The 27,600-nt window shown below is 46.0% G+C and overlaps 1 protein-coding gene across 1 annotated transcript in view; it reads left to right on the top strand.

Annotated features, from left to right (window-relative positions):
- dock1 (dedicator of cytokinesis 1) overlaps positions 1–27,600 on the top strand; it is an 800,130-nt gene that overhangs the window by 509,486 nt on the left and 263,044 nt on the right. Inside the window, exon 28 of the mRNA XM_071394671.1 lies at positions 17,379–17,480. Coding sequence (XP_071250772.1) covers positions 17,379–17,480 — 102 coding nt within the window. The remainder of the gene's footprint in view (positions 1–17,378; positions 17,481–27,600) is intronic.

Genomic DNA, 27,600 nt, shown 5'->3' with positions numbered 1-27,600 from the left:
ACTAAAAACAACACCTAAGAGGGTGTGTTAGGGCTGTCCCCGACTAAAAACATCACCTAAGAGGGTGTGTTAGGTCTGTCCCCGACTAAAAACATCACATAAAAGGGTGTGTTAGGTCTGTCCCCGACTAAAAACAACACCTAATAGGGTGTGTTAGGGCTGTCCCCGACTAAAAACATCACCTAAGAGGGTGTGTTAGGTCTGTCCCCGACTAAAAACATCACCTAATAGGGTGTGTTAGGGCTGTCCCCGACTAAAAACAACACATAAGAGGGTGTGTTAGGTCTGTCCCCGACTAAAAACATCACATAAGAGGCTGTGTTAGGGCTGTCCCCGACTAAAAACATCACCTAAGAGGGTGTGTTAGGTCTGTCCCCGACTATAAACATCACCTAAGAGGGTGTGTTAGGGCTGTCCCTGACTAAAAACATCACCTAAGAGGGTGTGTTAGGTCTGTCCCCGACTAAAAACATCACCTAAGAGGGTGTGTTAGGTCTGTCCCCAACTAAAAACATCACCTAAGAGGATGTGTTAGGTCTGTCCCTGACTAAAAACAACACCTAAGAGGGTGTGTTAGGGCTGTCCCCGACTAAACACATCACCTAAGAGGGTGTGTTAGGTCTGTCCCCGACTAAAAACATCACCTAAGAGGGTGTGTTAGGGCTGTCCCCGACTAAAAACATCACCTAAGAGGGTGTGTTAGGTCTGTCCCCGACTAAAAACATCACCTAAGAGGGTGTGTTAGGTCTGTCCCTGACTAAAAACAACACCTAATAGGGTGTGTTAGGTCTGTCCCCGACTAAAAACAACACCTAAGAGGGTGTGTTAGGGCTGTCCCCGACTAAAAACAACACCTAAGAGGGTGTGTTAGGTCTGTCCCCGACTAAAAACAACACCTAAGAGGGTGTGTTAGGGCTGTCCCCGACTAAAAACATCACCTAAGAGGGTGTGTTAGGTCTGTCCCCGACTAAAAACATCACCTAAGAGGGTGTGTTAGGGCTGTCCCCGACTAAAAACAACACATAAGAGGGTGTGTTAGGTATGTCCCCGACTAAAAACATCACACCAGGGTGTGTTAGGTCTGTCCCCGACTAAAAACAACACCTAAGAAGGTGTGTTAGGGCTGTCCCCGACTAAAAACATCACCTAAGAGGGTGTGTTAGGGCTGTCCCCGACTAAAAACATCACCTAAGAGGGTGTGTTAGGGCTGTCCCCGACTAAAAACATCACATAAGAGGGTGTGTTAGGTCTGTCCCCGACTAAAAACAACACATAAAAGGGTGTGTTAGGGCTGTCCCCGACTAAAAACATCACATAAGAGGGTGTGTTAGGTCTGTCCCCGACTAAAAACATCACATAAGAGGGTGTGTTAGGGCTGTCCCCGACTAACAACATCACCTAAGAGGGTGTGTTAGGGCTGTCCCCGACTAAAAACAACACATAAGAGGGTGTGTTAGGGCTGTCCCCGACTAAAAACAACACATAAGAGGGTGTGTTAGGTCTGTCCCCGACTAAAAACATCACCTAAGAGGGTGTGTTAGGGCTGTCCCCGACTAAAAACATCACCTAAGAGGGTGTGTTGGTCTGTCCCCGACTAAAAACATCACACGAGGGTGTGTTAGGTCTGTCCCTGACTAAAACCAAACCTAAGAGGGTGTGTTAGGTCTTTCCCCGACTAAAAACAACACCTAAGAGGGTGTGTTAGGTCTGTCCCCGACTAAAAACATCACCTAAGAGGGTGTGTTAGGTCTGTCCCCGACTAAAAACATCACCTAAGAGGGTGTGTTAGGTCTGTCCCCGACTAAAAACATCACCTAAGAGGGTGTGTTAGGGCTGTCCCCGACTAAAAACATCACCTAAGAGGGTGTGTTAGGTCTGTCCCCGACTAAAAACAACACATAAGAGGGTGTGTTAGGTCTGTCCCCGACTAAAAACATCACCAAAGAGGGTGTGTTAGGTCTGTCCCCGACTAAAAACAACACCTAAGAGGGTGTGTTAGGTCTGTCCCCGACTAAAAACAACACATAAGAGGGTGTGTTAGGGCTGTCCCCGACTAAAAACATCACCTAAGAGGATGCGTTAGGTCTGTCCCCGACTAAAAACAACACATAAGAGGGTGTGTTAGGTCTGTCCCCGACTAAAAACAACACCTAAGAGGGTGTGTTAGGTCTGTCCCCGACTAAAAACAACACATAAGAGGGTGTGTTAGGTCTGTCCCCGACTAAAAACAACACATAAGAGGGTGTGTTAGGTCTGTCCCCGACTAAAAACATCACCTAAGAGGGTGTGTTAGGTCTGTCCCCGACTAAAAACAACACCTAAGAGGGTGTGTTAGGTCTGTCCCCGACTAAAAACAACACATAAGAGGGTGTGTTAGGTCTGTCCCCGACTAAAAACAACACATAAGAGGGTGTGTTAGGTCTGTCCCCGACTAAAAACAAAACCTAAGAGGGTGTGTTAGGTCTGTCCCTGACTAAAAACATCACCTAAGAGGGTGTGTTAGGGCTGTCCACGACTAACAACATCACCTAAGAGGGTGTGTTAGGTCTGTCCCCGACTAACAACAACACCTAAGAGGGTGTGTTAGGTCTGTCCCCGACTAAAAACAACACATAAGAGGGTGTGTTAGGTCTGTCCCGACTAAAAACATCACCTAAGAGGGTGTGTTAGGTCTGTCCCCGACTAAAAACAACACATAAGAGGGTGTGTTAGGTCTGTCCCCGACTAAAAACAACACCTAAGAGGGTGTGTTAGGGATGTCCCCGACTAAAAACAACACCTAAGAGGGTGTGTTAGGTCTGTCCCCGACTAAAAACAACACATAAGAGGGTGTGTTAGGTCTGTCCCCGACTAAAAACAACACATAAGAGGGTGTGTTAGGTCTGTCCCCGACTAAAAACATCACCTAAGAGGGTGTGTTAGGGCTGTCCACGACTAACAACATCACCTAAGAGGGTGTGTTAGGGCTGTCCCCGACTAAAAACATCACACGAGGGTGTATTAGGTCTGTCCCCGACTAAAAACATCACCTAAGAGGGTGTGTTAGGGCTGTCCCGACTAAAAACATCACAAGAGGGTGTATTAGGTCTGTCCCCGACTAAAAACATCACACGAGGGTGTATTAGGTCTGTCCCCGACTAAAAACATCACACGAGGGTGTATTAGGTCTGTCCCCGACTAAAAACATCACCTAAGAGGGTGTGTTAGGGCTGTCCACGACTAACAACATCACCTAAGAGGGTGTGTTAGGGCTGTCCCCGACTAAAAACATCACACGAGGGTGTATTAGGTCTGTCCCCGACTAAAAACATCACACGAGGGTGTATTAGGTCTGTCCCCGACTAAAAACATCACATAAGAGGGTGTGTTAGGTCTGTCCCTGACTAAAAACAACACCTAAGAGGGTGTGTTAGGTCTGTCCCCGACTAAAAACATCACCTAAGAGGGTGTGTTAGGTCTGTCCCCGACTAAAAACATCACCTAAGAGGATGTGTTAGGTCTGTCCCTGACTAAAAACAACACCTAAGAGGGTGTGTTAGGTCTGTCCCCGACTAAAAACATCACCTAAGAGGGTGTGTTAGGTCTGTCCCCGACTAAAAACAACACCTAAGAGGGTGTGTTAGGTCTGTCCCCGACTAAAAACATCACCTAAGAGGGTGTGTTAGGGCTGTCCCCGACTAAAAACAACACCTAAGAGGATGTGTTAGGGCTGTCCCCGACTAAAAACAACACATAAGAGGGTGTGTTAGGTCTGTCCCCGACTAAAAACATCACACGAGGGTGTGTTAGGTCTGTCCCCGACTAAAAACAACACCTAAGAGGGTGTGTTAGGGCTGTCCCCGACTAAAAACATCACCTAAGAGGGTGTGTTAGGTCTGTCCCCGACTAAAAACAACACCTAATAGGGTGTGTTAGGGCTGTCCCCGACTATAAACATCACCTAAGAGGGTGTGTTAGGGCTGTCCCTGACTAAAAACATCACCTAAGAGGGTGTGTTAGGTCTGTCCCCGACTAAAAACATCACCTAAGAGGATGTGTTAGGTCTGTCCCCGACTAAACACATCACCTAAGAGGGTGTGTTAGGTCTGTCCCCGACTAAAAACATCACCTAAGAGGGTGTGTTAGGTCTGTCCCCGACTAAAAACATCACCTAAGAGGGTGTGTTAGGTCTGTCCCCGACTAAAAACATCACCTAAGAGGGTGTGTTAGGGCTGTCCCCGACTAACAACAACACCTAAGAGGGTGTGTTAGGTCTGTCCCCGACTAAAAACATCACCTAAGAGGGTGTGTTAGGTCTGTCACTGACTAAAAACAACACCTAATAGGGTGTGTTAGGTCTGTCCCCGACTAAAAACAACACCTAAGAGGGTGTGTTAGGGCTGTCCCCGACTAAAAACAACACCTAAGAGGGTGTGTTAGGTCTGTCCCCGACTAAAAACAACACCTAAGAGGGTGTGTTAGGGCTGTCCCCGACTAAAAACATCACCTAAGAGGGTGTGTTAGGTCTGTCCCCGACTAAAAACATCACCTAAGAGGGTGTGTTAGGGCTGTCCCCGACTAAAAACAACACCTAAGAGGATGTGTTAGGGCTGTCCCCGACTAAAAACAACACATAAGAGGGTGTGTTAGGTCTGTCCCCGACTAAAAACATCACACCAGGGTGTGTTAGGTCTGTCCCCGACTAAAAACAACACCTAAGAGGGTGTGTTAGGGCTGTCCCCGACTAAAAACATCACCTAAGAGGGTGTGTTAGGGCTGTCCCCGACTAAAAACATCACCTAAGAGGGTGTGTTAGGGCTGTCCCCGACTAAAAACATCACATAAGAGGGTGTGTTAGGTCTGTCCCCGACTAAAAACAACACATAAAAGGGTGTGTTAGGGCTGTCCCCGACTAAAAACATCACATAAGAGGGTGTGTTAGGTCTGTCCCCGACTAAAAACATCACATAAGAGGGTGTGTTAGGGCTGTCCCCGACTAACAACATCACCTAAGAGGGTGTGTTAGGGCTGTCCCCGACTAAAAACAACACATAAGAGGGTGTGTTAGGGCTGTCCCCGACTAAAAACAACACATAAGAGGGTGTGTTAGGTCTGTCCCCGACTAAAAACATCACATGAGGGTGTGTTAGGTCTGTCCCCGACTAAAAACATCACATAAAAGGGTGTGTTAGGTCTGTCCCCGACTAAAAACATCACCTAAGAGGGTGTGTTAGGGCTGTCCCCGACTAAAAACATCACCTAAGAGGGTGTGTTAGGTCTGTCCCCGACTAAAAACATCACCTAAGAGGGTGTGTTAGGGCTGTCCCCGACTAAAAACATCACCTAAGAGGGTGTGTTAGGTCTGTCCCCGACTAAAAACATCACCTAAGAGGGTGTGTTAGGGCTGTCCCCGACTAAAAACATCACCTAAGAGGGTGTATTAGGTCTGTCCCCGACTAAAAACATCACCTAAGAGGGTGTGTTAGGTCTGTCCCCGACTAAAAACAACACCTAAGAGGGTGTGTTAGGGCTGTCCCCGACTAAAAACATCACATAAGAGGGTGTGTTAGGTCTGTCCCCGACTAAAAACATCACATAAGAGGGTGTGTTAGGGCTGTCCCCGACTAAAAACAAAACCTAAGAGGGTGTGTTAGGGCTGTCCCCGACTAAAAACAACACATAAGAGGGTGTGTTAGGGCTGTCCCTGACTAAAAACAACACATAAGAGGGTGTGTTAGGGCTGTCCCCGACTAAAAACATCACCTAAGAGGGTGTGTTAGGTCTGTCCCCGACTAAAAACATCACCTAAGAGGGTGTGTTAGGGCTGTCCCCGACTAAAAACATCACCTAAGAGGGTGTATTAGGTCTGTCCCCGACTAAAAACATCACCTAAGAGGGTGTGTTAGGTCTGTCCCCGACTAAAAACAACACCTAAGAGGGTGTGTTAGGGCTGTCCCCGACTAAAAACATCACATAAGAGGGTGTGTTAGGTCTGTCCCCGACTAAAAACATCACATAAAAGGGTGTGTTAGGGCTGTCCCCGACTAAAAACAAAACCTAAGAGGGTGTGTTAGGGCTGTCCCCGACTAAAAACAACACATAAGAGGGTGTGTTAGGGCTGTCCCTGACTAAAAACAACACATAAGAGGGTGTGTTAGGGCTGTCCCCGACTAAAAACATCACCTAAGAGGGTGTGTTAGGGCTGTCCCCGACTAAAAACAACACCTAAGAGGGTGTGTTAGGGCTGTCCCCGACTAAAAACATCACATAAGAGGGTGTGTTAGGTCTGTCCCCGACTAAAAACATCACATAAAAGGGTGTGTTAGGGCTGTCCCCGACTAAAAACAAAACCTAAGAGGGTGTGTTAGGGCTGTCCCCGACTAAAAACAACACATAAGAGGGTGTGTTAGGGCTGTCCCTGACTAAAAACAACACATAAGAGGGTGTGTTAGGGCTGTCCCTGACTAAAAACAACACATAAGAGGGTGTGTTAGGGCTGTCCCCGACTAAAAACATCACCTAAGAGGGTGTGTTAGGGCTGTCCCCGACTAAAACCAACACCTAAGAGGGTGTGTTAGGTCTGTCCCCGACACACACAAAAAATCATGGTCGACCGAGAAATCGTCTTCTCTTTCGTCCAAACGTTTGGTTCAAATGTTTAAAGCTGTATTTTTCCGTATACAGACACACCCTATGTTTGAATAAAATCAACTATATGTAGGCTATGATCTTGTCTGATGCTTTAAGCACTGTGATTAAAAATAAAGACACAAATTACTAAAAGAGGGAGCCAGAGATCAATATAGCTTAACCAGAAGATATTAACCTGTTCCTGACCCCCTTCCTCACGCTGCCCGCTGCTGCTATGTAAAAATAGCCTACATAAAGACAACAAATAAAAACATTTGCAGCCTGCAATTAGAAAATATCCTATAAATCACATTGGCTACGGATGGCCTGTCTGCAAGGAACTGGAAACATCGTGTCAACTATTAACTTGATCCAGCCCGATCGTGCTAGCAAATAAAATATTCTGGGGCCTCGGAGTTTCCTGCGTCATTGAGCTCCGGACAGACAGACACAGCTGTAGACTATTTGTTCAAGGGTTAAGAAGTAATCAGGTTGGCCTATTTTATGGCGTTTCCACCGGATCAGAGCATGACATTTTCCTCCCCTCCTTTCATGCTGAGTGGTTGTTGAAAGGGAGAAGAGATGGAAAGATTTCTCAAATAGGCCACGTTGAGGAACTATTGTCATTCTCAATGGATGTAAAAAAACAGATTTGTTTACTTGCTGTTTGTGGCGAAGAACTAATGACTTGGAGAAGCTCCACAGTGATGATGACTTAAGACAATCAGAAACCGTATCAGATCCCCAGATGGACACATTTATAGGCCTCCATTTATAGGTCTATATTTATAGGGCTCCATTTATAGGGCTCCATTTATAGGCCTCCATTTATTGGACACCATTTATAGGCCTCTACAATGGATTAGTCCACTGAGACAGGCCTCTACAATGGATTAGTCCACTGAGACAGGCCTCTACAATGGATTAGTCCACTGAGACAGGCCTCTACAATGGATTAGTCCACTGAGACAGGCCTCTACAATGGATTAGTCCACTGAGACAGGCGTGAATCAGACAGGTGTCTCGTATATATATATATCTATTTACTACTGCTGGACTAAAGATATCTGGGTTGACCAACAGCCTATCGACCAAACGGGGTCAGCCCTAGCGTGTGTGAGTCTGTGTGGGCATGTGGACACCTCTTTAGTTCTCACTGGAGACCGGCTAGAGGAGTTAAAACACAACAGGATTGAGACTGTATAGATGTACTCATCAAGTTCCTGACAAAATCACAGGTCAATACTTCTAGTCTGCACTCCGGACTTAACTTTTCCATTAGTGCCCCCATTGATGTCTGGTTTCTGCCTTGTTTACTGCTAAAACAGGTACACTACGTTCTCAAATCATTTTTACATTTAATTGTAGACTAATTGTTGTTCAGAGGTCTTGCTCCCGTTTGGGTGAGGAAGTGTTATACACACATTACTCTGCACTTGAACATCTCAGCAGAGATGTGGAGAATAGATTAAATGGCTTCTTCCCAAATGGCTCCCTATGGGCTCTGGTCTAAAGTAGTGCACTATATAGGGAATAGGGTGCCATAGTAGTGCACTATAGGGAATAGGGTGCCATCTGGTCTATAGTAGTGCACTATATAGGGAATAGGGTACCATTTGGGACGCAAAAAAATCAACTCCATTTATTTTGCCATAATGTATTTTTACCTCCATTACCAGCCCCCGGTGGTTAAAGCAGCAATTACATTGTTTTGGAACGAAGCTAAAAGGGGCAATCCGTAGGTGAAACATTAACAACATACCTGCCCGCCTCTGTTTTGGTAAAAAGCTACGGGAAGGACATGGAGAAATGTAGACACTGTCAAAATTCACAGGCAGAGACACGGATGTGACGACTGACAACACAAATGATAGTTTTAACCATGTTTTGGGTCTATACAGTGTTTTGTTTACAGTTAAAACAGCTGATATTTGGGGTTCTAATGGAGTGTGACAGTTGAAGAATATACCTTTGTGAATCCCTCATGAGTTTAGTTCAACTATCAATGGATATATATCATTCAATTATGGATGGACCTAGCAACTGTAGATTGGCCCTTTAAGGATCATTCAAATCTGTCCGCCAGTATATTAATGAGGGATTAATCTGCTTTATTCCCTTAAACAATACTCTAATCTAATATGTGCTAGATTAATCTGCTTTATTACCTTGAGGAATAATATAATATAATGTGCTAGATTAATCTGTTTTATTACCTTGGGGAATCATCTCTAATCTGTGCTAGATTAATCTGTTTTATTACCTTGGGGAATCATCTAGTCTGTGCTAGATTAATCTGTTTTATTTCCTTGAGGAATAATCTAGTCTGTGCTAGATTAATCTGCTCTATTCCCATGGGGAATAATCTAGCCTGTGCTAGATTAATATGCTCTATTCCCATGGGGAATAATCTAGTCTGTGCTAGATATTAATCTGCTCTATTCCCATGGGGAATAATCTAGTCTGTGCTAGATTAATATGCTCTATTCCCATGGGGAATAATCTAGTCTATGCTAGATATTAATCTGCTCTATTCCCATGGGGAATAATCTAGTCTGTGCTAGATTAATCTGCTCTATTCCCATGGGGAATAATCTGGTCTGTGCTAGATTAATCTGCTCTATTCCCATGGGGAATAATCTAGTCTGTGCTAGATTAATCTGCTCTATTCCCATGGGGAATAATCTAGTCTGTGCTAGATATTAATCTGCTCTATTCCCATGGGGAATAATCTAGTCTGTGCTAGATAAATCTACTTTTTGTCCTTGAGGAATAATATAATCTATACTAGATATTAATCTGCTCTAATTCCCATGGGGAATAATCTAGTCTGTGCTAGATTAATCTGCTCTATTCCCATGGGGAATAATCTAGTCTGTGCTAGATTAATATGCTCTATTCCCATGGGGAATAATCTAGTCTGTGCTAGATTAATCTGCTCTATTCCCATGGGGAATAATCTGGTCTGTGCTAGATTAATCTGCTCTATTCCCATGGGGAATAATCTAGTCTGTGCTAGATTAATCTGCTCTATTCCCATGGGGAATAATCTAGTCTGTGCTAGATATTAATCTGCTCTATTCCCATGGGGAATAATCTAGTCTGTGCTAGATAAATCTACTTTTTGTCCTTGAGGAATAATATAATCTATACTAGATATTAATCTGCTCTAATTCCCATGGGGAATAATCTAGTCTGTGCTAGATTAATCTGCTCTATTCCCATGGGGAATAATCTAGTCTGTGCTAGATTAATATGCTCTATTCCCATGGGGAATAATCTAGTCTGTGCTAGATTAATATGCTCTATTCCCATGGGGAATAATCTAGTCTGTGCTAGATTAATCTGCTCTATTCCCATGGGGAATAATCTAGTCTGTGCTAGATTAATATGCTCTATTCCCATGGGGAATAATCTAGTCTGTGCTAGATTAATATGCTCTATTCCCATGGGGAATAATCTAGTCTGTGCTAGATATTAATCTGCTCTATTCCCATGGGGAATAATCTAGTCTGTGCTAGATATTAATCTGTTCTATTCCCATGGGGAATAATCTAGTATGTGCTAGATATTAATCTGCTCTATTCCCATGGGGAATAATCTAGTCTGTGCTAGATTAATCTGCTCTATTCCCATGGGGAATCATCTAGTCTGTGCTAGATTAATCTGCTCTATTCCCATGGGGAATAATCTAGTCTGTGCTAGATTAATCTGCTCTATTCCCATGGGGAATAATCTAGCCTGTGCTAGATTAATATGCTCTATTCCCATGGGGAATAATCTAGTCTGTGCTAGATATTAATCTGCTCTATTCCCATGGGGAATAATCTAGTCTGTGCTAGATTAATATGCTCTATTCCCATGGGGAATAATCTAGTCTGTGCTAGATTAATCTGCTCTATTCCCATGGGGAATAATCTAGTCTGTGCTAGATTAATCTGCTCTATTCCCATGGGGAATAATCTAGTCTGTGCTAGATATTAATCTGCTCTATTCCCATGGGGAATAATCTAGTCTGTGCTAGATAAATCTACTTTTTGTCCTTGAGGAATAATATAATCTATACTAGATATTAATCTGCTCTAATTCCCATGGGGAATAATCTAGTCTGTGCTAGATTAATCTGCTCTATTCCCATGGGGAATAATCTAGTCTGTGCTAGATTAATATGCTCTATTCCCATGGGGAATAATCTAGTCTGTGCTAGATTAATATGCTCTATTCCCATGGGGAATAATCTAGTCTGTGCTAGATTAATCTGCTCTATTCCCATGGGGAATAATCTAGTCTGTGCTAGATTAATATGCTCTATTCCCATGGGGAATAATCTAGTCTGTGCTAGATTAATATGCTCTATTCCCATGGGGAATAATCTAGTCTGTGCTAGATATTAATCTGCTCTATTCCCATGGGGAATAATCTAGTCTGTGCTAGATATTAATCTGCTCTATTCCCATGGGGAATAATCTAGTATGTGCTAGATATTAATCTGCTCTATTCCCATGGGGAATAATCTAGTCTGTGCTAGATTAATCTGCTCTATTCCCATGGGGAATCATCTAGTCTGTGCTAGATTAATCTGCTCTATTCCCATGGGGAATAATCTAGTCTGTGCTAGATTAATCTGCTCTATTCCCATGGGGAATAATCTAGCCTGTGCTAGATTAATATGCTCTATTCCCATGGGGAATAATCTAGTCTGTGCTAGATATTAATCTGCTCTATTCCCATGGGGAATAATCTAGTCTGTGCTAGATTAATATGCTCTATTCCCATGGGGAATAATCTAGTCTATGCTAGATATTAATCTGCTCTATTCCCATGGGGAATAATCTAGTCTGTGCTAGATTAATATGCTCTATTCCCATGGGGAATAATCTAGTCTGTGCTAGATATTAATCTGCTCTATTCCCATGGGGAATAATCTAGTCTGTGCTAGATTAATATGCTCTATTCCCATGGGGAATAATCTAGTCTATGCTAGATATTAATCTGCTCTATTCCCATGGGGAATAATCTAGTCTGTGCTAGATTAATCTGCTCTATTCCCATGGGGAATAATCTGGTCTGTGCTAGATTAATCTGCTCTATTCCCATGGGGAATAATCTAGTCTGTGCTAGATTAATCTGCTCTATTCCCATGGGGAATAATCTAGTCTGTGCTAGATATTAATCTGCTCTATTCCCATGGGGAATAATCTAGTCTGTGCTAGATAAATCTACTTTTTGTCCTTGAGGAATAATATAATCTATACTAGATATTAATCTGCTCTAATTCCCATGGGGAATAATCTAGTCTGTGCTAGATTAATCTGCTCTATTCCCATGGGGAATAATCTAGTCTGTGCTAGATTAATATGCTCTATTCCCATGGGGAATAATCTAGTCTGTGCTAGATTAATATGCTCTATTCCCATGGGGAATAATCTAGTCTGTGCTAGATTAATCTGCTCTATTCCCATGGGGAATAATCTAGTCTGTGCTAGATTAATATGCTCTATTCCCATGGGGAATAATCTAGTCTGTGCTAGATTAATATGCTCTATTCCCATGGGGAATAATCTAGTCTGTGCTAGATATTAATCTGCTCTATTCCCATGGGGAATAATCTAGTCTGTGCTAGATATTAATCTGCTCTATTCCCATGGGGAATAATCTAGTATGTGCTAGATATTAATCTGCTCTATTCCCATGGGGAATAATCTAGTCTGTGCTAGATTAATCTGCTCTATTCCCATGGGGAATCATCTAGTCTGTGCTAGATTAATCTGCTCTATTCCCATGGGGAATAATCTAGTCTGTGCTAGATTAATCTGCTCTATTCCCATGGGGAATAATCTACTCTACACTGTTCTGTTGTAGCACAGCCATTTAGAAAGAGACACAGCTGGGCCCATTACTATTTATTTACGGAGTTCCCTCTTTCGTTTCCATCTCTTGTTTTCCTCTCTACTCCACCTCTCTTCCGTAATCTGCTCCTGCTATCAAGTAATTGGATCCTTTGTTCAGCGGTTAGGAAAGGAAGGAAGGGAATGAGAAGTATCCGTTCAGACTCCTTTTCTAATCAAGCCTAGTCTAATTGGTCTCCGTTCTCAGGCTGTAGTGACGGGAGACCAGGGAAGGTACATCTGACCGGTATATAAAGTGTTATCTCTCCAGGCTTGTGAAAGCAGGGGAGGCAGGTAGCCTGGAGGTTAGAGCGTTGGACTAGTAACCGAAAGGTTGCGAGATCGAATCCCCGAGCTGACAAGGTAAAAATCTGTTGTTCTGCCCCTGAACAAGGCAGTTAACCCACTGTTCCCCTGAACAAGGCAGTTAACCCACTGTTCCCCTGAACAAGGCAGTTAACCCACTGTTCCCCTGAACAAGGCAGTTAACCCACTGTTCCCCTGAACAAGGCAGTTAACCCACTGTTCCCCTGAACAAGGCAGTTAACCCACTGTTCCCCTGAACAAGGCAGTTAACCCACTGTTCCCCTGAACAAGGCAGTTAACCCACTGTTCCCCGGTAGGCCGTCATTGTAAATAAGAATTTCTTCTTAAACTGATTTGCCTCGTTAAATAAAGAAAAAGAAAAATGTCTAACACTTGTGGAATTTCCCAACTGTCTTGTGGTTATTGAAAGTTGGTTTCTAGGTATTGGTTTACAGGTGTATAGTTGTAGATCACATAAGTTAGTGGATACAGCCAATCAATATGAATGGGCTGATAATAGTTATTGATGAACACTGTCGTTCAGACTGTTAATCCAGGCCTACTATCCAGACTCTGTTTGAGGTACAGTGTGCTATCAGTCCTACTATCCAGACTCTGCTTGAGGTACAGTGTGCTATCAGTCCTACTATCCAGACTCTGTTTGAGGTACAGTGTGCTTTCAGTCTCCTCGTGTAGTTATACTGAGAATTGGTCTCTAGAAAACAGCCTGATTTTACCAACATCGGAGAAGTTAAAGTCCATTTCATGTTTTACTTTTCCCGTCCCCGTTGTTCTCCTACGACTATCCTCTTCCAATCTAACACATCGTAGTCCCTCTTTTTCAGTCAGCCTTGTAGTATCTACACCCCTTTCCTCTTGTAGTCTCTATAGTCTATAGTCTCTATGTAGTCTCTATAACCCTTCCCTCTTGTGGCCCCGTGTGGCTCAGTTGGTAGAGCATGGCGTTTGCAACGCCAGGGTTGTGGGTTCAATTCCCACGGGGGGACCAGGATGAATATGTATGAACTTTCCAATTTGTAAGTCGCTCTGGATAAGAGCGTCTGCTAAATGACTTAAATGTAAATGTTAAATGTAAATGTAGTCTATATAACCCTTCCCTCTTGTAGTCTCTATAACCCTTCCCTCTTGTAGTCTCTATAACCATTCCCTCTTGTAGTCTCTATAACCATTCCCTCTTGTAGTCTCTATAACCCTTCCCTCTTGTAGTCTCTATAACTCTTCCCTCTTGTAGTCTCTACAACCCTTCTCTCGTGTAGTCTCTATAACCCTTCCCTCTTGTAGTCTCTATAACCCTTCCCTCTTGTAGTCTCTATAACCCTTCCCTCTTGTAGTCTCTATAACCCTTCCCTCTTGTAGTCTCTATAACCCTTCCCTCTTGTAGTCTCTATAACCCTTCCCTCTTGTAGTCTCTATAACCCTTCCCTCTTGTAGTCTCTACACCCCTTCCCTCTTGTAGTCTATATAACCCTTCCCTCTTGTAGTCTCTATAACCCTTCCCTCGTGTAGTCTCTATAACCCGTCCCTCTTGTAGTCTCTATAACCCTTCCCTCTTGTAGTCTCTATAACCCTTCCCTCTTGTAGTCTCTATAACCCTTCCCTCTTGTAGTCTCTATAACCCGTCCCTCTTGTAGTCTTTATAACCCTTCCCTCTTGTAGTCTCTATAACCCTTCCCTCTTGTAGTCTATATAATCCTTCCCTCTTGTAGTCTCTATAACCCTTCCCTCTTGTAGTCTCTATAACCCTTCCCTCTTGTAGTCTATGTAACCCTTCCCTCTTGTAGTCTCTATAACCCTTCCCTCTTGTAGTCTCTATAACCCTTCCCTCTTGTAGTTTATATAACCCTTCCCTCTTGTAGTCTCTATAACCCTTCCCTCTTGTAGTCTCTATAACCCGTCTCTCTTGTAGTCTCTATAACCATTCCATCTTGTAGTCTCTATAACCCTTCCCTCTTGTAGTTTCTATAACCCTTCCCTCTTGTAGTCTCTATAACCCTTCCCTCTTGTAGTCTCTATAACCCTTCCCTATTGTAGTCTCTATAACCCTTCCATCTTGTAGTCTCTATAACCCTTCCCTCTTGTAGTCTCTATAACCTTTCCCTCTTGTAGTCTCTATAACCCTTCCCTCTTGTAGTCTCTATAACCCTTCCCTCTTGTAGTCTCTATAACCCTTCCCTCTTGTAGTCTCTATAACCCTTCCTTCTTGTAGTCTCTATAACCCTTCCCTCTTGTAGTCTCTATAACCCTTCCCTCTTGTAGTCTCTTTAACCCTTCCATCTTGTAGTCTCTATAACCCTTCCTTCTTGTAGTCTCTATAACCCTTCCCTCTTGTAGTCTCTATAACCCTTCCCTCTTGTAGTCTCTATAACCCTTCCCTCTTGTAGTCTCTATAACCCTTCCCTCTTGTAGTCTCTATAACCCTTCCCTCTTGTAGTGTCCACACCCCTCTTCTCACCTCTTCTATTTATGATCTTGCTGGACCAGACTCTACTAGCAGAATCGCTCTTCATCCCTCCCTTCCTCTTTTGTCTAGTATTTTCTCATGTATTTGGTAAGTCCTCTTCCGTTACGTTGAATCCTTAATGGTTTCTGTAGAAACGCACCTCTCACAGTGCCGACCGACAGAGAGAGATGTTCATTTTTCACTCCACTTTATACTTTCTCCACTCCATCTCTCTCTTGACCCCCCCGGACACTTCAACACCAATCAGTTATATCTCACTGTGCCAATGTCTCAAACACTCTACTCTAACTCTTCTCTCAGTCCAGTTATCCTTCAATGCCTGAGACTGGCTGGGCCTCTCTCCCTGTCTCAACTCAGGCTTCTGGCTGGGCCTCTCTCCCTGTCTCAGCTCAGGCTTCTGGCTGGGCCTCTCTCCCTGCCTCAACTCAGGCTTCTGGCTGGGCCTCTCTCCCTGTCTCAACTCAGGCTTCTGGCTGGGCCTCTCTCCCTGTCTCAGCTCAGGCTTCTGGCTGGCCCTCTCTCCTAGTCTCAGCCCAGCCTGGCTGTAGGACCCATTCCAGGCCTGCCTCCCAGTCTCAGCTCAACAGGGTTATTAGCTAGCCCAGCCTAGTTGTAGGACCCATTCCAGGCCTGCCTCCCAGTCTCAGCTCAACAGGGTTATTAGCTAGCCCAGCCTAGCTGTAGGGACCCATTCCAGGCCTGCCTCCCAGTCTCAGCTCAACAGGGTTATTAGCTAGCCCAGCCTCGCTGTAGGACCCATTCCAGGCCTGCCTCCCAGTCTCAGCTAAACAGGGTTATTAGCTAGCCCAGCCTCGCTGTAGGACCCATTCCAGGCCTGCCTCCCAGTCTCAGCCTCGCTGTAGGACCCATTCCAGGCCTGCCTCCCAGTCTCAGCTCAACAGGGTTATTAGCTAGCCCAGCCTCGCTGTAGGACCCATTCCAGGCCTGCCTCCCAGTCTCAGCCTCGCTGTAGGACCCATTCCAGGCCTGCCTCCCAGTCTCAGCTCAACAGGGTTATTAGCTAGCCCAGCCTCGCTGTAGGACCCATTCCAGGCCTGCCTCCCAGTCTCAGCCTCGCTGTAGGACCCATTCCAGGCCTGCCTCCCAGTCTCAGCTCAACAGGGTTATTAGCTAGCCCAGCCTAGCTGTAGGACCCATTCCAGGCCTGCCTCCCAGTCTCAGCTCAACAGGGTTATTAGCTAGCCCAGCCTAGCTGTAGGACCCATTCCAGGCCTGCCTCCCAGTCTCAGCCTCGCTGTAGGACCCATTCCAGGCCTGCCTCCCAGTCTCAGCTCAACAGGGTTATTAGCTAGCCCAGCCTAGCTGTAGGACCCATTCCAGGCCTGCCTCCCAGTCTCAGCTCAACAGGGTTATTAGCTAGCCCAGCCTAGCTGTAGGACCCATTCCAGGCCTGCCTCCCAGTCTCAGCTCAACAGGGTTATTAGCTAGCCCAGCTTCGACTCTGACTTGATAATTGAGCTCATTTTCCTCCTCTCCATCTGCTCCTTCTGCTTCTCAAACAACAATCATTGAGCCATTGCTTTTACTGGACACCAATTACAGTATGAACTATGTGTTTTGTATTGTGTATTGAATGTTTTCCTCTACCTCTCTCTCTCCCTCCCCCTCTTTCTCTCCTATCTCTCTCTCTCTCTCTCCCTCCCCCCCTCTCTCTCTCCCTCCCCCTCTCTCTCTCTCTCTCCCTCCCCCCCTCTCTCTCTCTCCCCCCCCCCCTCTCTCTCTCCCCCTTCCCCTCTCTCCATCTCTCTCCCCCTCCCCATCTATCTCTGTCTCCCTCTCTCTCTCTCTCCCCCTCCCCCTCCCTCCCCCTCTCCCTCTCTCTCTCTCCATCTCTCTCTCCCCTTCCCCCTCCCTCCCCCTCCCCCTCTCTATCTCTCTCCCTCCCCCTCCCCCTCTCTCTCTCTCCCCCTCCCCATCTCTCTCTGTCTCCCTCTCTCTCTCTCTCTCTCCCCCTCCCTCCCCCTCTCCCCCTCCCCATCTCTCTCTGTCTCCCTCTCTCTCCATCTCTCCATCTCTCCTCTCCCTCTCTCTCTCCCCCCCCCTCCCCCTCTCCCCCCTCTCTCTCTGTACAGGGCAGCTTCGTGGCCAGTATGACCGCTACTCTGAGACAGATGGAGGACTACCACTACACTCACCTGATCAACACCTTCGGCAAGATGAGGACCGACGTGGTGGTGAGTTCAACGCCTCGCTTCCTCACTATACCTCGTCCATTAGCCCAATCAGACTGCACTGTTTCGTTATGGTTATCGTTTGTGGTGAAGCTACCCTCTCTATTATAGAAATATAAGCTATAGAACGACCATCCACTTGTAAAAGTCCATGTGAATCTAGGCTAGTTCTATGGCCTGTCTGCCGGTCCAGGCCAATTCAAGAAGATCATTCAGCCTGTTGTATTTGTCAACACCTCCTGTCATCACTGTTCTATCACAATCCTGCTGGATCTGAATCATGTATCACACCTGTTCAGTCTCCATTATTATAGTGGGGAGACCAGAATATCACACTTTAATGTGATGTTGTTATGTCATGTATCACACCTGTAACAGTCTCCATTATTATAGTGGGGAGACCAGAATATCACACTTTAATGTGATGTTGTTATGTCATGTATCACACCTGTTCAGTCTCCATTATTATAGTGGGGAGACCAGAATATCACACTTTAATGTGATGTTGTTATGTCATGTATCACACCTGTTCAGTCTCCATTATTATAGTGGGGAGACCAGAATATCACACTTTAATGTGATGTTGTTATGTCATGTATCACACCTGTTCAGTCTACATTATTATAGTGGGGAGACCAGAATATCACACTTTAATGTGATGTTGTTATGTCATGTATCACACCTGTTCAGTCTCCATTATTATAGTGGGGAGACCAGAATATCACACTTTAATGTGATGTTGTTATGTCATGTATCACACCTGTTCAGTCTCCATTATTATAGTGGGGAGACCAGAATATCACACTTTAATTTGATTGGTCCATCATCGTTATGCAGATACGGATGCAGTTTTGATGTTTTGGAATTGCCCCATTTCCTGATGTAACTTGATATATTGGGGATCCTCCAATCAGATTCAGGCGTGGAACATTTCCTTGTGAGCTGCCGTGTAAATGATCCCCAGGATGATATGATGATATGATACATATACAACAAGTACTGAAGGTAGCCTAGTGGTTAGAGGCAGGTAGCCTAGTGGTTAGAGGCAGGTAGCCTAGTGGTTAGAGGCAGGTAGCCGAGTGGTTAGAGGCAGGTAGCCTAGTGGTTAGAGGCAGGTAGCCTAGTGGTTAGAGGCAGGTAGCCTAGTGGTTAGCGGCAGGTAGCCGAGTGGTTAGAGGCAGGTAGCCTAGTGGTTAGAGGCAGGTAGCCTAGTGTTTAGAGGCAGGTAGCCTAGTGTTTAGAGGCAGGTAGCCTAGTGGTTAGAGGTAGGTAGCCTAGTGGTTAGAGGGGGAGGCAGGTAGCCTAGTGGTTAGGTAGCCTAGTGGTTAGAGCAGGTAGCCTAGTGGTTAGAGGCAGGTAGCCTAGTGTTTAGAGGCAGGTAGCCTAGTGGTTAGAGGTAGGTAGCCTAGTGGTTAGAGGGGGAGGCAGGTAGCCTAGTGGTTAGGTAGCCTAGTGGTTAGAGCAGGTAGCCTAGTGGTTAGAGGTAGGTAGCCTAGTGGTTAGAGGGGGAGGCAGGTAGCCTAGTGGTTAGGTAGCCTAGTGGTTAGAGGCAGGTAGCCTAGTGGTTAGGTAGCCTAGTGGTTAGAGGCAGGTAGCCTAGTGGTTAGAGGCAGGTAGCCTAGTGGTTAGAGGCAGGTAGCCTAGTGGTTAGAGGCAGGTAGCCTAGTGGTTAGAGGCAGGTAGCCTAGTGGTTAGAGGCAAGTAGACTAGTGGTTAGAGGCAAGTAGACTAGTGGTTAGAGGCAGGTAGACTAGTGGTTAGAGGCAGGTAGACTAGTGGTTAGAGGCAGGTAGCCTAGTGGTTAGAGGTAGGTAGCCTAGTGGTTAGAGGGGGAGGCAGGTAGCCTAGTGGTTAGGTAGCCTAGTGGTTAGAGCAGGTAGCCTAGTGGTTAGAGGTAGGTAGCCTAGTGGTTAGAGGGGGAGGCAGGTAGCCTAGTGGTTAGGTAGCCTAGTGGTTAGAGCAGGTAGCCTAGTGGTTAGAGGCAGGTAGCCTGGTGGTTAGAGGCAGGTAGCCTAGTGGTTAGAGGCAGGTAGCCTAGTGGTTAGAGGCAGGTAGCCTAGTAGTTAGAGGCAGGTATCCTAGTGGTTAGAGGCAGGTAGCCTAGTGGTTAGAGGCAGGTAGCCTAGTGGTTAGAGGCAGGTAGCCTAGTGTTTAGAGGCAGGTAGCCTAGTGTTTAGAGGCAGGTAGCCTAGTGTTTAGAGGGGGAGGCAGGTAGCCTAGTGGTTAGGTAGCCTAGTGGTTAGAGCAGGTAGCCTAGTGGTTAGAGGCAGGTAGCCTAGTGTTTAGAGGCAGGTAGCCTAGTGGTTAGAGGTAGGTAGCCTAGTGGTTAGAGGGGGAGGCAGGTAGCCTAGTGGTTAGGTAGCCTAGTGGTTAGAGCAGGTAGCCTAGTGGTTAGAGGTAGGTAGCCTAGTGGTTAGAGGGGGAGGCAGGTAGCCTAGTGGTTAGGTAGCCTAGTGGTTAGAGGCAGGTAGCCTAGTGGTTAGAGGCAGGTAGCCTAGTGGTTAGAGGCAGGTAGCCTAGTGGTTAGAGGCAGGTAGCCTAGTGGTTAGAGGCAGGTAGCCTAGTGGTTAGAGGCAGGTAGCCTAGTGGTTAGAGGCAGGTAGACTAGTGGTTAGAGGCAGGTAGCCTAGTGGTTAGAGGCAGGTAGCCTAGTGGTTAGAGGCAGGTAGCCTAGTGGTTAGAGGCAGGTAGCCTAGTGGTTAGAGGCAAGTAGACTAGTGGTTAGAGGCAGGTAGACTAGTGGTTAGAGGCAGGTAGACTAGTGGTTAGAGGCAGGTAGACTAGTGGTTAGAGGCAGGTAGCCTAGTGGTTAGAGGTAGGTAGCCTAGTGGTTAGAGGGGGAGGCAGGTAGCCTAGTGGTTAGGTAGCCTAGTGGTTAGAGCAGGTAGCCTAGTGGTTAGAGGTAGGTAGCCTAGTGGTTAGAGGGGGAGGCAGGTAGCCTAGTGGTTAGGTAGCCTAGTGGTTAGAGCAGGTAGCCTAGTGGTTAGAGGCAGGTAGCCTGGTGGTTAGAGGCAGGTAGCCTAGTGGTTAGAGGCAGGTAGCCTAGTGGTTAGAGGCAGGTAGCCTAGTGGTTAGAGGCAGGTATCCTAGTGGTTAGAGGCAGGTATCCTAGTGGTTAGAGGCAGGTATCCTAGTGGTTAGAGGCAGGTAGACTAGTGGTTAGAGGCAGGTAGACTAGTGGTTAGAGGCAGGTAGACTAGTGGTTAGAGGCAGGTAGACTAGTGGTTAGAGGCAGGTAGCCTAGTGGTTAGAGGTAGGTAGCCTAGTGGTTAGAGGGGGAGGCAGGTAGCCTAGTGGTTAGGTAGCCTAGTGGTTAGAGCAGGTAGCCTAGTGGTTAGAGCAGGTAGCCTAGTGGTTAGAGCAGGTAGCCTAGTGGTTAGAGGTAGGTAGCCTAGTGGTTAGAGGGGGAGGCAGGTAGCCTAGTGGTTAGATAGCCTAGTGGTTAGAGCAGGTAGCCTAGTGGTTAGAGGCAGGTAGCCTAGTGGTTAGAGGCAGGTAGCCTAGTGGTTAGAGGCAGGTAGCCTAGTGGTTAGAGGCAGGTAGACTAGTGGTTAGAGGCAGGTAGCCTAGTGGTTAGAGGCAGGTATCCTAGTGGTTAGAGGCAGGTAGACTAGTGGTTAGAGGCAGGTAGACTAGTGGTTAGAGGCAGGTAGACTAGTGGTTAGAGGCAGGTAGCCTAGTGGTTAGAGGCAGGTATCCTAGTGGTTAGAGGCAGGTAGACTAGTGGTTAGAGGCAGGTAGACTAGTGGTTAGAGGCAGGTAGACTAGTGGTTAGAGGCAGGTAGCCTAGTGGTTAGAGGCAGGTAGCCTAGTGGTTAGAGGCAGGTAGCCTAGTGGTTAGAGGCAGGTAGCCTAGTGGTTAGAGGCATGTAGCCTAGTGGTTAGAGGCAGGTAGCCTAGTGGTTAGAGGCAGGTAAACTAGTGGTTAGAGGCAGGTAGACTAGTGGTTAGAGGCAGGTAGACTAGTGGTTAGAGGCAGGTAGCCTAGTGGTTAGAGGCAGGTAGCCTAGTGGTTAGAGGCAGGTAGCCTAGTGGTTAGAGGCAGGTAGCCTAGTGGTTAGAGACAGGTAGCCTAGTGGTTAGAGGCAGGTAGCCTAGTGGTTAGAGGCAGGTAGCCTAGTGGTTAGAGGCAGGTAGCCTAGTGGTTAGAGGCAGGTAGCCTAGTGGTTAGAGGCAGGTAGCCTAGTGGTTAGAGGCATGTAGCCTAGTGGGTAGAGGCAGGTAGCCTAGTGGTTAGAGGCAGGTAGCCTAGTGGTTAGAGGCAGGTAGCCTAGTGGTTAGAGGCAGGTAGCCTAGTGGTTAGAGGCAGGTAGCCTAGTGGTTAGAGGCAGGTAGCCTAGTGGTTAGAGGCAGGTAGCCTAGTGGTTAGAGGCAGGTAGCCTAGTGGTTAGAGGCATGTAGCCTAGTGGTTAGAGGCAGGTAGCCTAGCGGTTAGAGGCAGGTAGTGGTTAGAGGCAGGTAGCCTAGCGGTTAGAGGTATAGTGTATATAGTATAGCCATTTTGGACACATCCCATATCATCTTCATGAGGAACAAACTCTCTCCCTGAGGGACTCATCCCAGGTCTTCATCAGGAACAAACTCTCTCCCTGAGGGACTCATCCCAGGTCTTCATGAGGAACAAACTCTCTCCCTGAGGGACTCATCCCAGGTCTTCATGAGGAACAAACTCTCTCCCTGAGGGACTCATCCCAGGTCTTCATGAGGAACAAACTCTCTCCCTGAGGGACTCATCCCAGGTCTTCATGAGGAACAAACTCTCTCCCTGAGGCACTCATCCCAGGTCTTCATGAGGAACAAACTCTCTCCCTGAGGGACTCATCCCAGGTCTTCATGAGGAACAAACTGTCTCCCTGAGGGACTCATCCCAGGTCTTCATCAGGAACAAACTCTCTCCCTGAGGGACTCATCCCAGGTCTTCATGAGGAACAAACTCTCTCCCTGAGGGACTCATCCCAGGTCTTCATGAGGAACAAACTCTCTCCCTGATGGACTCATCCCAGGTCTTCATGAGGAACAAACTCTCTCCCTGATGGACTCATCCCAGGTCTTCATGAGGAACAAACTCTCTCCCTGATGGACTCATCCCAGGTCTTCATGAGGAACAAACTCTCTCCCTGAGGGACTCATCCCAGGTCTTCATGAGGAACAAACTCTCTCCCTGAGGGACTCATCCCAGGTCTTCATCAGGAACAAACTCTCTCCCTGAGGGACTCATCCCAGGTCTTCATCAGGAACAAACTCTCTCCCTGATGGACTCATCCCAGGTCTTCATGAGGAACAAACTCTCTCCCTGAGGGACTCATCCCAGGTCTTCATGAGGAACAAACTCTCTCCCTGATGGACTCATTCCAGGTCTTCATCAGGAACAAACGCTCTCCCTGATGGACTCATCCCAGGTCTTCATGAGGAACAAACTCTCTCCCTGAGGGACTCATCCCAGGTCTTCTTTGGGAACAAACTCTCTCCCTGAGGGACTCATCCCAGGTCTTCATCAGGAACAAACTCTCTCCTTGAGGGACTCATCCCAGGTCTTCATGAGGAACAAACTCTCTCCCTGAGGGACTCATCCCAGGTCTTCATGAGGAACAAACTCTCTCCCTGAGGAACTCATCCCAGGTCTTCATGAGGAACAATCTCTCTCCCTGAGGGACTCATCCCAGGTCTTCATGAGGAACAAACTCTCTCCCTGAGGGACTCATCCCAGGTCTTCATCAGGAACAAACTCTCTCCCTGAGGGACTCATCCCCGGTCTTCATGAGGAACAAACTCTCTCCCTGAGGGACTCATCCCAGGTCTTCATCAGGAACAAACTCTCACCCTGAGGGACTCATCCCAGGTCTTCATCAGGAACAAACTCTCTCCCTGAGGAACTCATCCCAGGTCTTCATCAGGAACAAACTCTCTCCCTGAGGAGCTCATCCCAGGTCTTCATCAGGAACAAACTCTCTCCCTGAGGGACTCATCCCAGGTCTTCATTGGGAACAAACTCTCTCCCTGAGGGACTCATCCCAGGTCTTCATCAGGAACAAACTATCTCCCTGAGGGACTCATCCCAGGTCTTCATTGGGAACAAACTCTCTCCCTGAGGGACTCATCCCAGGTCTTCATTGGGAACAAACTCTCTCCCTGAGGGACTCATCCCAGGTCTTCATTGGGAACAAACTCTCTCCCTGAGGGACTCATCCCAGGTCTTCATGAGGAACAAACTCTCACCCTGAGGGACTCATCCCAGGTCTTCATCAGGAACAAACTCTCTCCCTGAGGGACTCATCCCAGGTCTTCACGAGGAACAAACTCTCTCCCTGAGGGACTCATCCCATGTCTTCACGAGGAACAAACTCTCTCCCTGAGGGACTCATCCCAGGTCTTCACGAGGAACAAACTCTCTCCCTGAGGGACTCATCCCAGGTCTTCATGAGGAACAAACTCTCTCCCTGATGGATGCATCTGATTTGTTATGGATTTTCCGTTATGAGTAATACTGGGCCTGGATGAAGTATTTATCTAGTTTCCACGGCTACTGGTCTCTTCAGAGAGAGAAGTAACCAGCTAGATGACCTTAATGCAGTATGCTAGATTAACCATGTTATTTACCATGACACCTAGTTCAGTCTACAGTGTAACCTAGTTCAGTCTACAGTGTTACCTAGTTCAGTCTACAGTGTTACCTAGTTCAGTCTACAGTGTTACCTAGTTCAGTCTACAGTGTTACCTAGTTCAGTCTACAGTGTTACCTAGTTCAGTCTACAGTGTTACCTAGTTCAGTCTACAGCGTTACCTAGTTCAGTCTACAGTGTTACCTAGTTCAGTCTACAGTGTTACCTAGTTCAGTCTACAGTGTTACCTAGTTCAGTCTACAGTGTTACCTAGTTCAGTCTACAGTGTTACCTAGTTCAGTCTACAGCGTTACCTAGTTCAGTCTACAGTGTTACCTAGTTCAGTCTACAGTGTTACCTAGTTCAGTATACAGTGTTACTTAGTTCAGTCTACAGTGTTACCTAGTTCAGTCTACAGTGTTACCTAGTTCAGTCTACAGTGTTACCTAGTTCAGTCTACAGTGTTACTTAGTTCAGTCTACAGTGTTACCTAGTTCAGTCTACAGTGTTACCTAGTTCAGTCTACAGTGTTACCTAGTTCAGTCTACAGTGTTACCTAGTGCAGTCTACAGTGTTACCTAGTTCAGTCTACAGTGTTACCTAGTTCAGTCTACAGTGTTACCTAGTTCAGTCTACAGTGTTACCTAGTTCAGTCTACAGTGTTACCTAGTTCAGTCTACAGTGTTACCTAGTTCAGTCTACAGCGTTACCTAGTTCAGTCTACAGTGTTACCTAGTTCAGTCTACAGTGTTACCTAGTTCAGTCTACAGTGTTACCTAGTTCAGTCTACAGTGTTACCTAGTTCAGTCTACAGTGTTACCTAGTGCAGTCTACAGTGTTACCTAGTTCGGTCTACAGTGATACCTAGTACGGTCTACAGTGTTCAACCATGTTATTTACCATTACACCTAGTTCAGTCTACAGTGTTACCTAGTTCAGTCTACAGTGTTACCTAGTTCAGTCTACAGCGTTACCTAGTTCAGTCTACAGTGTTACCTAGTTCAGTCTACAGTGTTACCTAGTGCAGTCTACAGTGTTACCTAGTTCAGTCTACAGTGTCACCTAGTTCAGTCTACAGTGTTACCTAGTTCAGTCTACAGTGTTACCTAGTTCAGTCTACAGTGTTACCTAGTTCAGTCTACAGTGTTACCTAGTTCAGTCTACAGTGTTACCTAGTTCAGTCTACGGTGTTACCTAGTTCAGTCTACAGTGTTACCTAGTTCAGTCTACGGTGTTACCTAGTTCAGTCTACAGTGTTACCTAGTTCAGTCTACAGTGTTACCTAGTTCAGTCTACGGTGTTACCTAGTTCAGTCTACGGTGTTACCTAGTTCAGTCTACAGTGTTACCTAGTTCAGTCTACGGTGTTACCTAGTTCAGTCTACAGTGTTACCTAGTTCAGTCTACGGTGTTACCTAGTTCAGTCTACGGTGTTACCTAGTTCAGTCTACGGTGTTACCTAGTTCAGTCTACAGTGTTACCTAGTTCAGTCTACAGTGTTACCTAGTTCAGTCTACGGTGTTACCTAGTTCAGTCTACGGTGTTACCTAGTTCAGTCTACAGTGTTACCTAGTTCAGTCTACAGTGTTACCTAGTTCAGTCTACAGTGTTACCTAGTTCAGTCTACAGTGTTACCTAGTTCAGTCTACAGTGGTACCTAGTTCAGTCTACAGTGTTACTTAGTTCAGTCTACAGTGTTACCTAGTTCAGTCTACAGTGTTACCTAGTTCAGTCTACAGTGTTACCTAGTTCAGTCTACAGTGTTACCTAGTGCAGTCTACAGTGTTACCTAGTTCAGTCTACAGTGTTACCTAGTTCAGTCTACAGTGTTACCTAGTTCAGTCTACAGTGTTACCTAGTTCAGTCTACAGTGTTACCTAGTTCAGTCTACAGTGTTACCTAGTTCAGTCTACAGCGTTATCTAGTTCAGTCTACAGTGTTACCTAGTTCAGTCTACAGTGTTACCTAGTTCAGTCTACAGTGTTACCTAGTTCAGTCTACAGTGTTACCTAGTTCAGTCTACAGTGTTACCTAGTGCAGTCTACAGTGTTACCTAGTTCGGTCTACAGTGATACCTAGTACGGTCTACAGTGTTCAACCATGTTATTTACCATTACACCTAGTTCAGTCTACAGTGTTACCTAGTTCAGTCTACAGTGTTACCTAGTTCAGTCTACAGCGTTACCTAGTTCAGTCTACAGTGTTACCTAGTTCAGTCTACAGTGTTACCTAGTGCAGTCTACAGTGTTACCTAGTTCAGTCTACAGTGTTACCTAGTTCAGTCTACAGTGTTACCTAGTTCAGTCTACGGTGTTACCTAGTTCAGTCTACGGTGTTACCTAGTTCAGTCTACAGTGTTACCTAGTTCAGTCTACAGTGTTACCTAGTTCAGTCTACGGTGTTACCTAGTTCAGTCTACGGTGTTACCTAGTTCAGTCTACAGTGTTACCTAGTTCAGTCTACAGTGTTACCTAGTTCAGTCTACAGTGTTACCTAGTTCAGTCTACAGTGTTACCTAGTTCAGTCTACAGTGTTACCTAGTTCAGTCTACAGTGTTACCTAGTGCAGTCTACAGTGTTACCTAGTTCGGTCTACAGTGATACCTAGTACGGTCTACAGTGTTCAACCATGTTATTTACCATTACACCTAGTTCAGTCTACAGTGTTACCTAGTTCAGTCTACAGTGTTACCTAGTTCAGTCTACAGCGTTACCTAGTTCAGTCTACAGTGTTACCTAGTTCAGTCTACAGTGTTACCTAGTGCAGTCTACAGTGTTACCTAGTTCAGTCTACAGTGTTACCTAGTTCAGTCTACGGTGTTACCTAGTTCAGTCTACGGTGTTACCTAGTTCAGTCTACGGTGTTACCTAGTTCAGTCTACAGTGTTACCTAGTTCAGTCTACAGTGTTACCTAGTTCAGTCTACAGGGTTACCTAGTTCAGTCTACAGTGTTACCTAGTTCAGTCTACAGTGTTACCTAGTTCAGTCTACAGTGTTACCTAGTTCAGTCTACAGAGTTACCTAGTTCAGTCTACAGCGTTACCTAGTTCAGTCTACAGTGTTACCTAGTTCAGTCTACAGTGTTACCTAGTTCAGTCTACGGTGTTACCTAGTTCAGTCTACGGTGTTACCTAGTTCAGTCTACAGTGTTACCTAGTTCAGTCTACAGGGTTACCTAGTTCAGTCTACAGTGTTACCTAGTTCAGTCTACAGGGTTACCTAGTTCAGTCTACAGTGTTACCTAGTTCAGTCTACAGTGTTACCTAGTTCAGTCTACAGTGTTACCTAGTTCAGTCTACGGTGTTACCTAGTTCAGTCTACGGTGTTACCTAGTTCAGTCTACGGTGTTACCTAGTTCAGTCTACAGTGTTACCTAGTTCAGTCTACAGTGTTACCTAGTTCAGTCTACAGTGTTACCTAGTTCAGTCTACGGTGTTACCTAGTTCAGTCTACAGTGTTACCTAGTTCGGTCTACAGTGTTACCTAGTTCGGTCTACAGTGTTACCTAGTTCAGTCTACAGTGTT

This window comes from Salvelinus alpinus, chromosome 3, assembly GCF_045679555.1.
Source record: "Salvelinus alpinus chromosome 3, SLU_Salpinus.1, whole genome shotgun sequence".
Taxonomy (NCBI): Eukaryota; Metazoa; Chordata; class Actinopteri; order Salmoniformes; family Salmonidae; genus Salvelinus; species Salvelinus alpinus.
The sequence above is the reverse complement of the archived record's forward strand: the minus strand, read 5'-3'. Positions and strand labels throughout refer to the sequence as shown.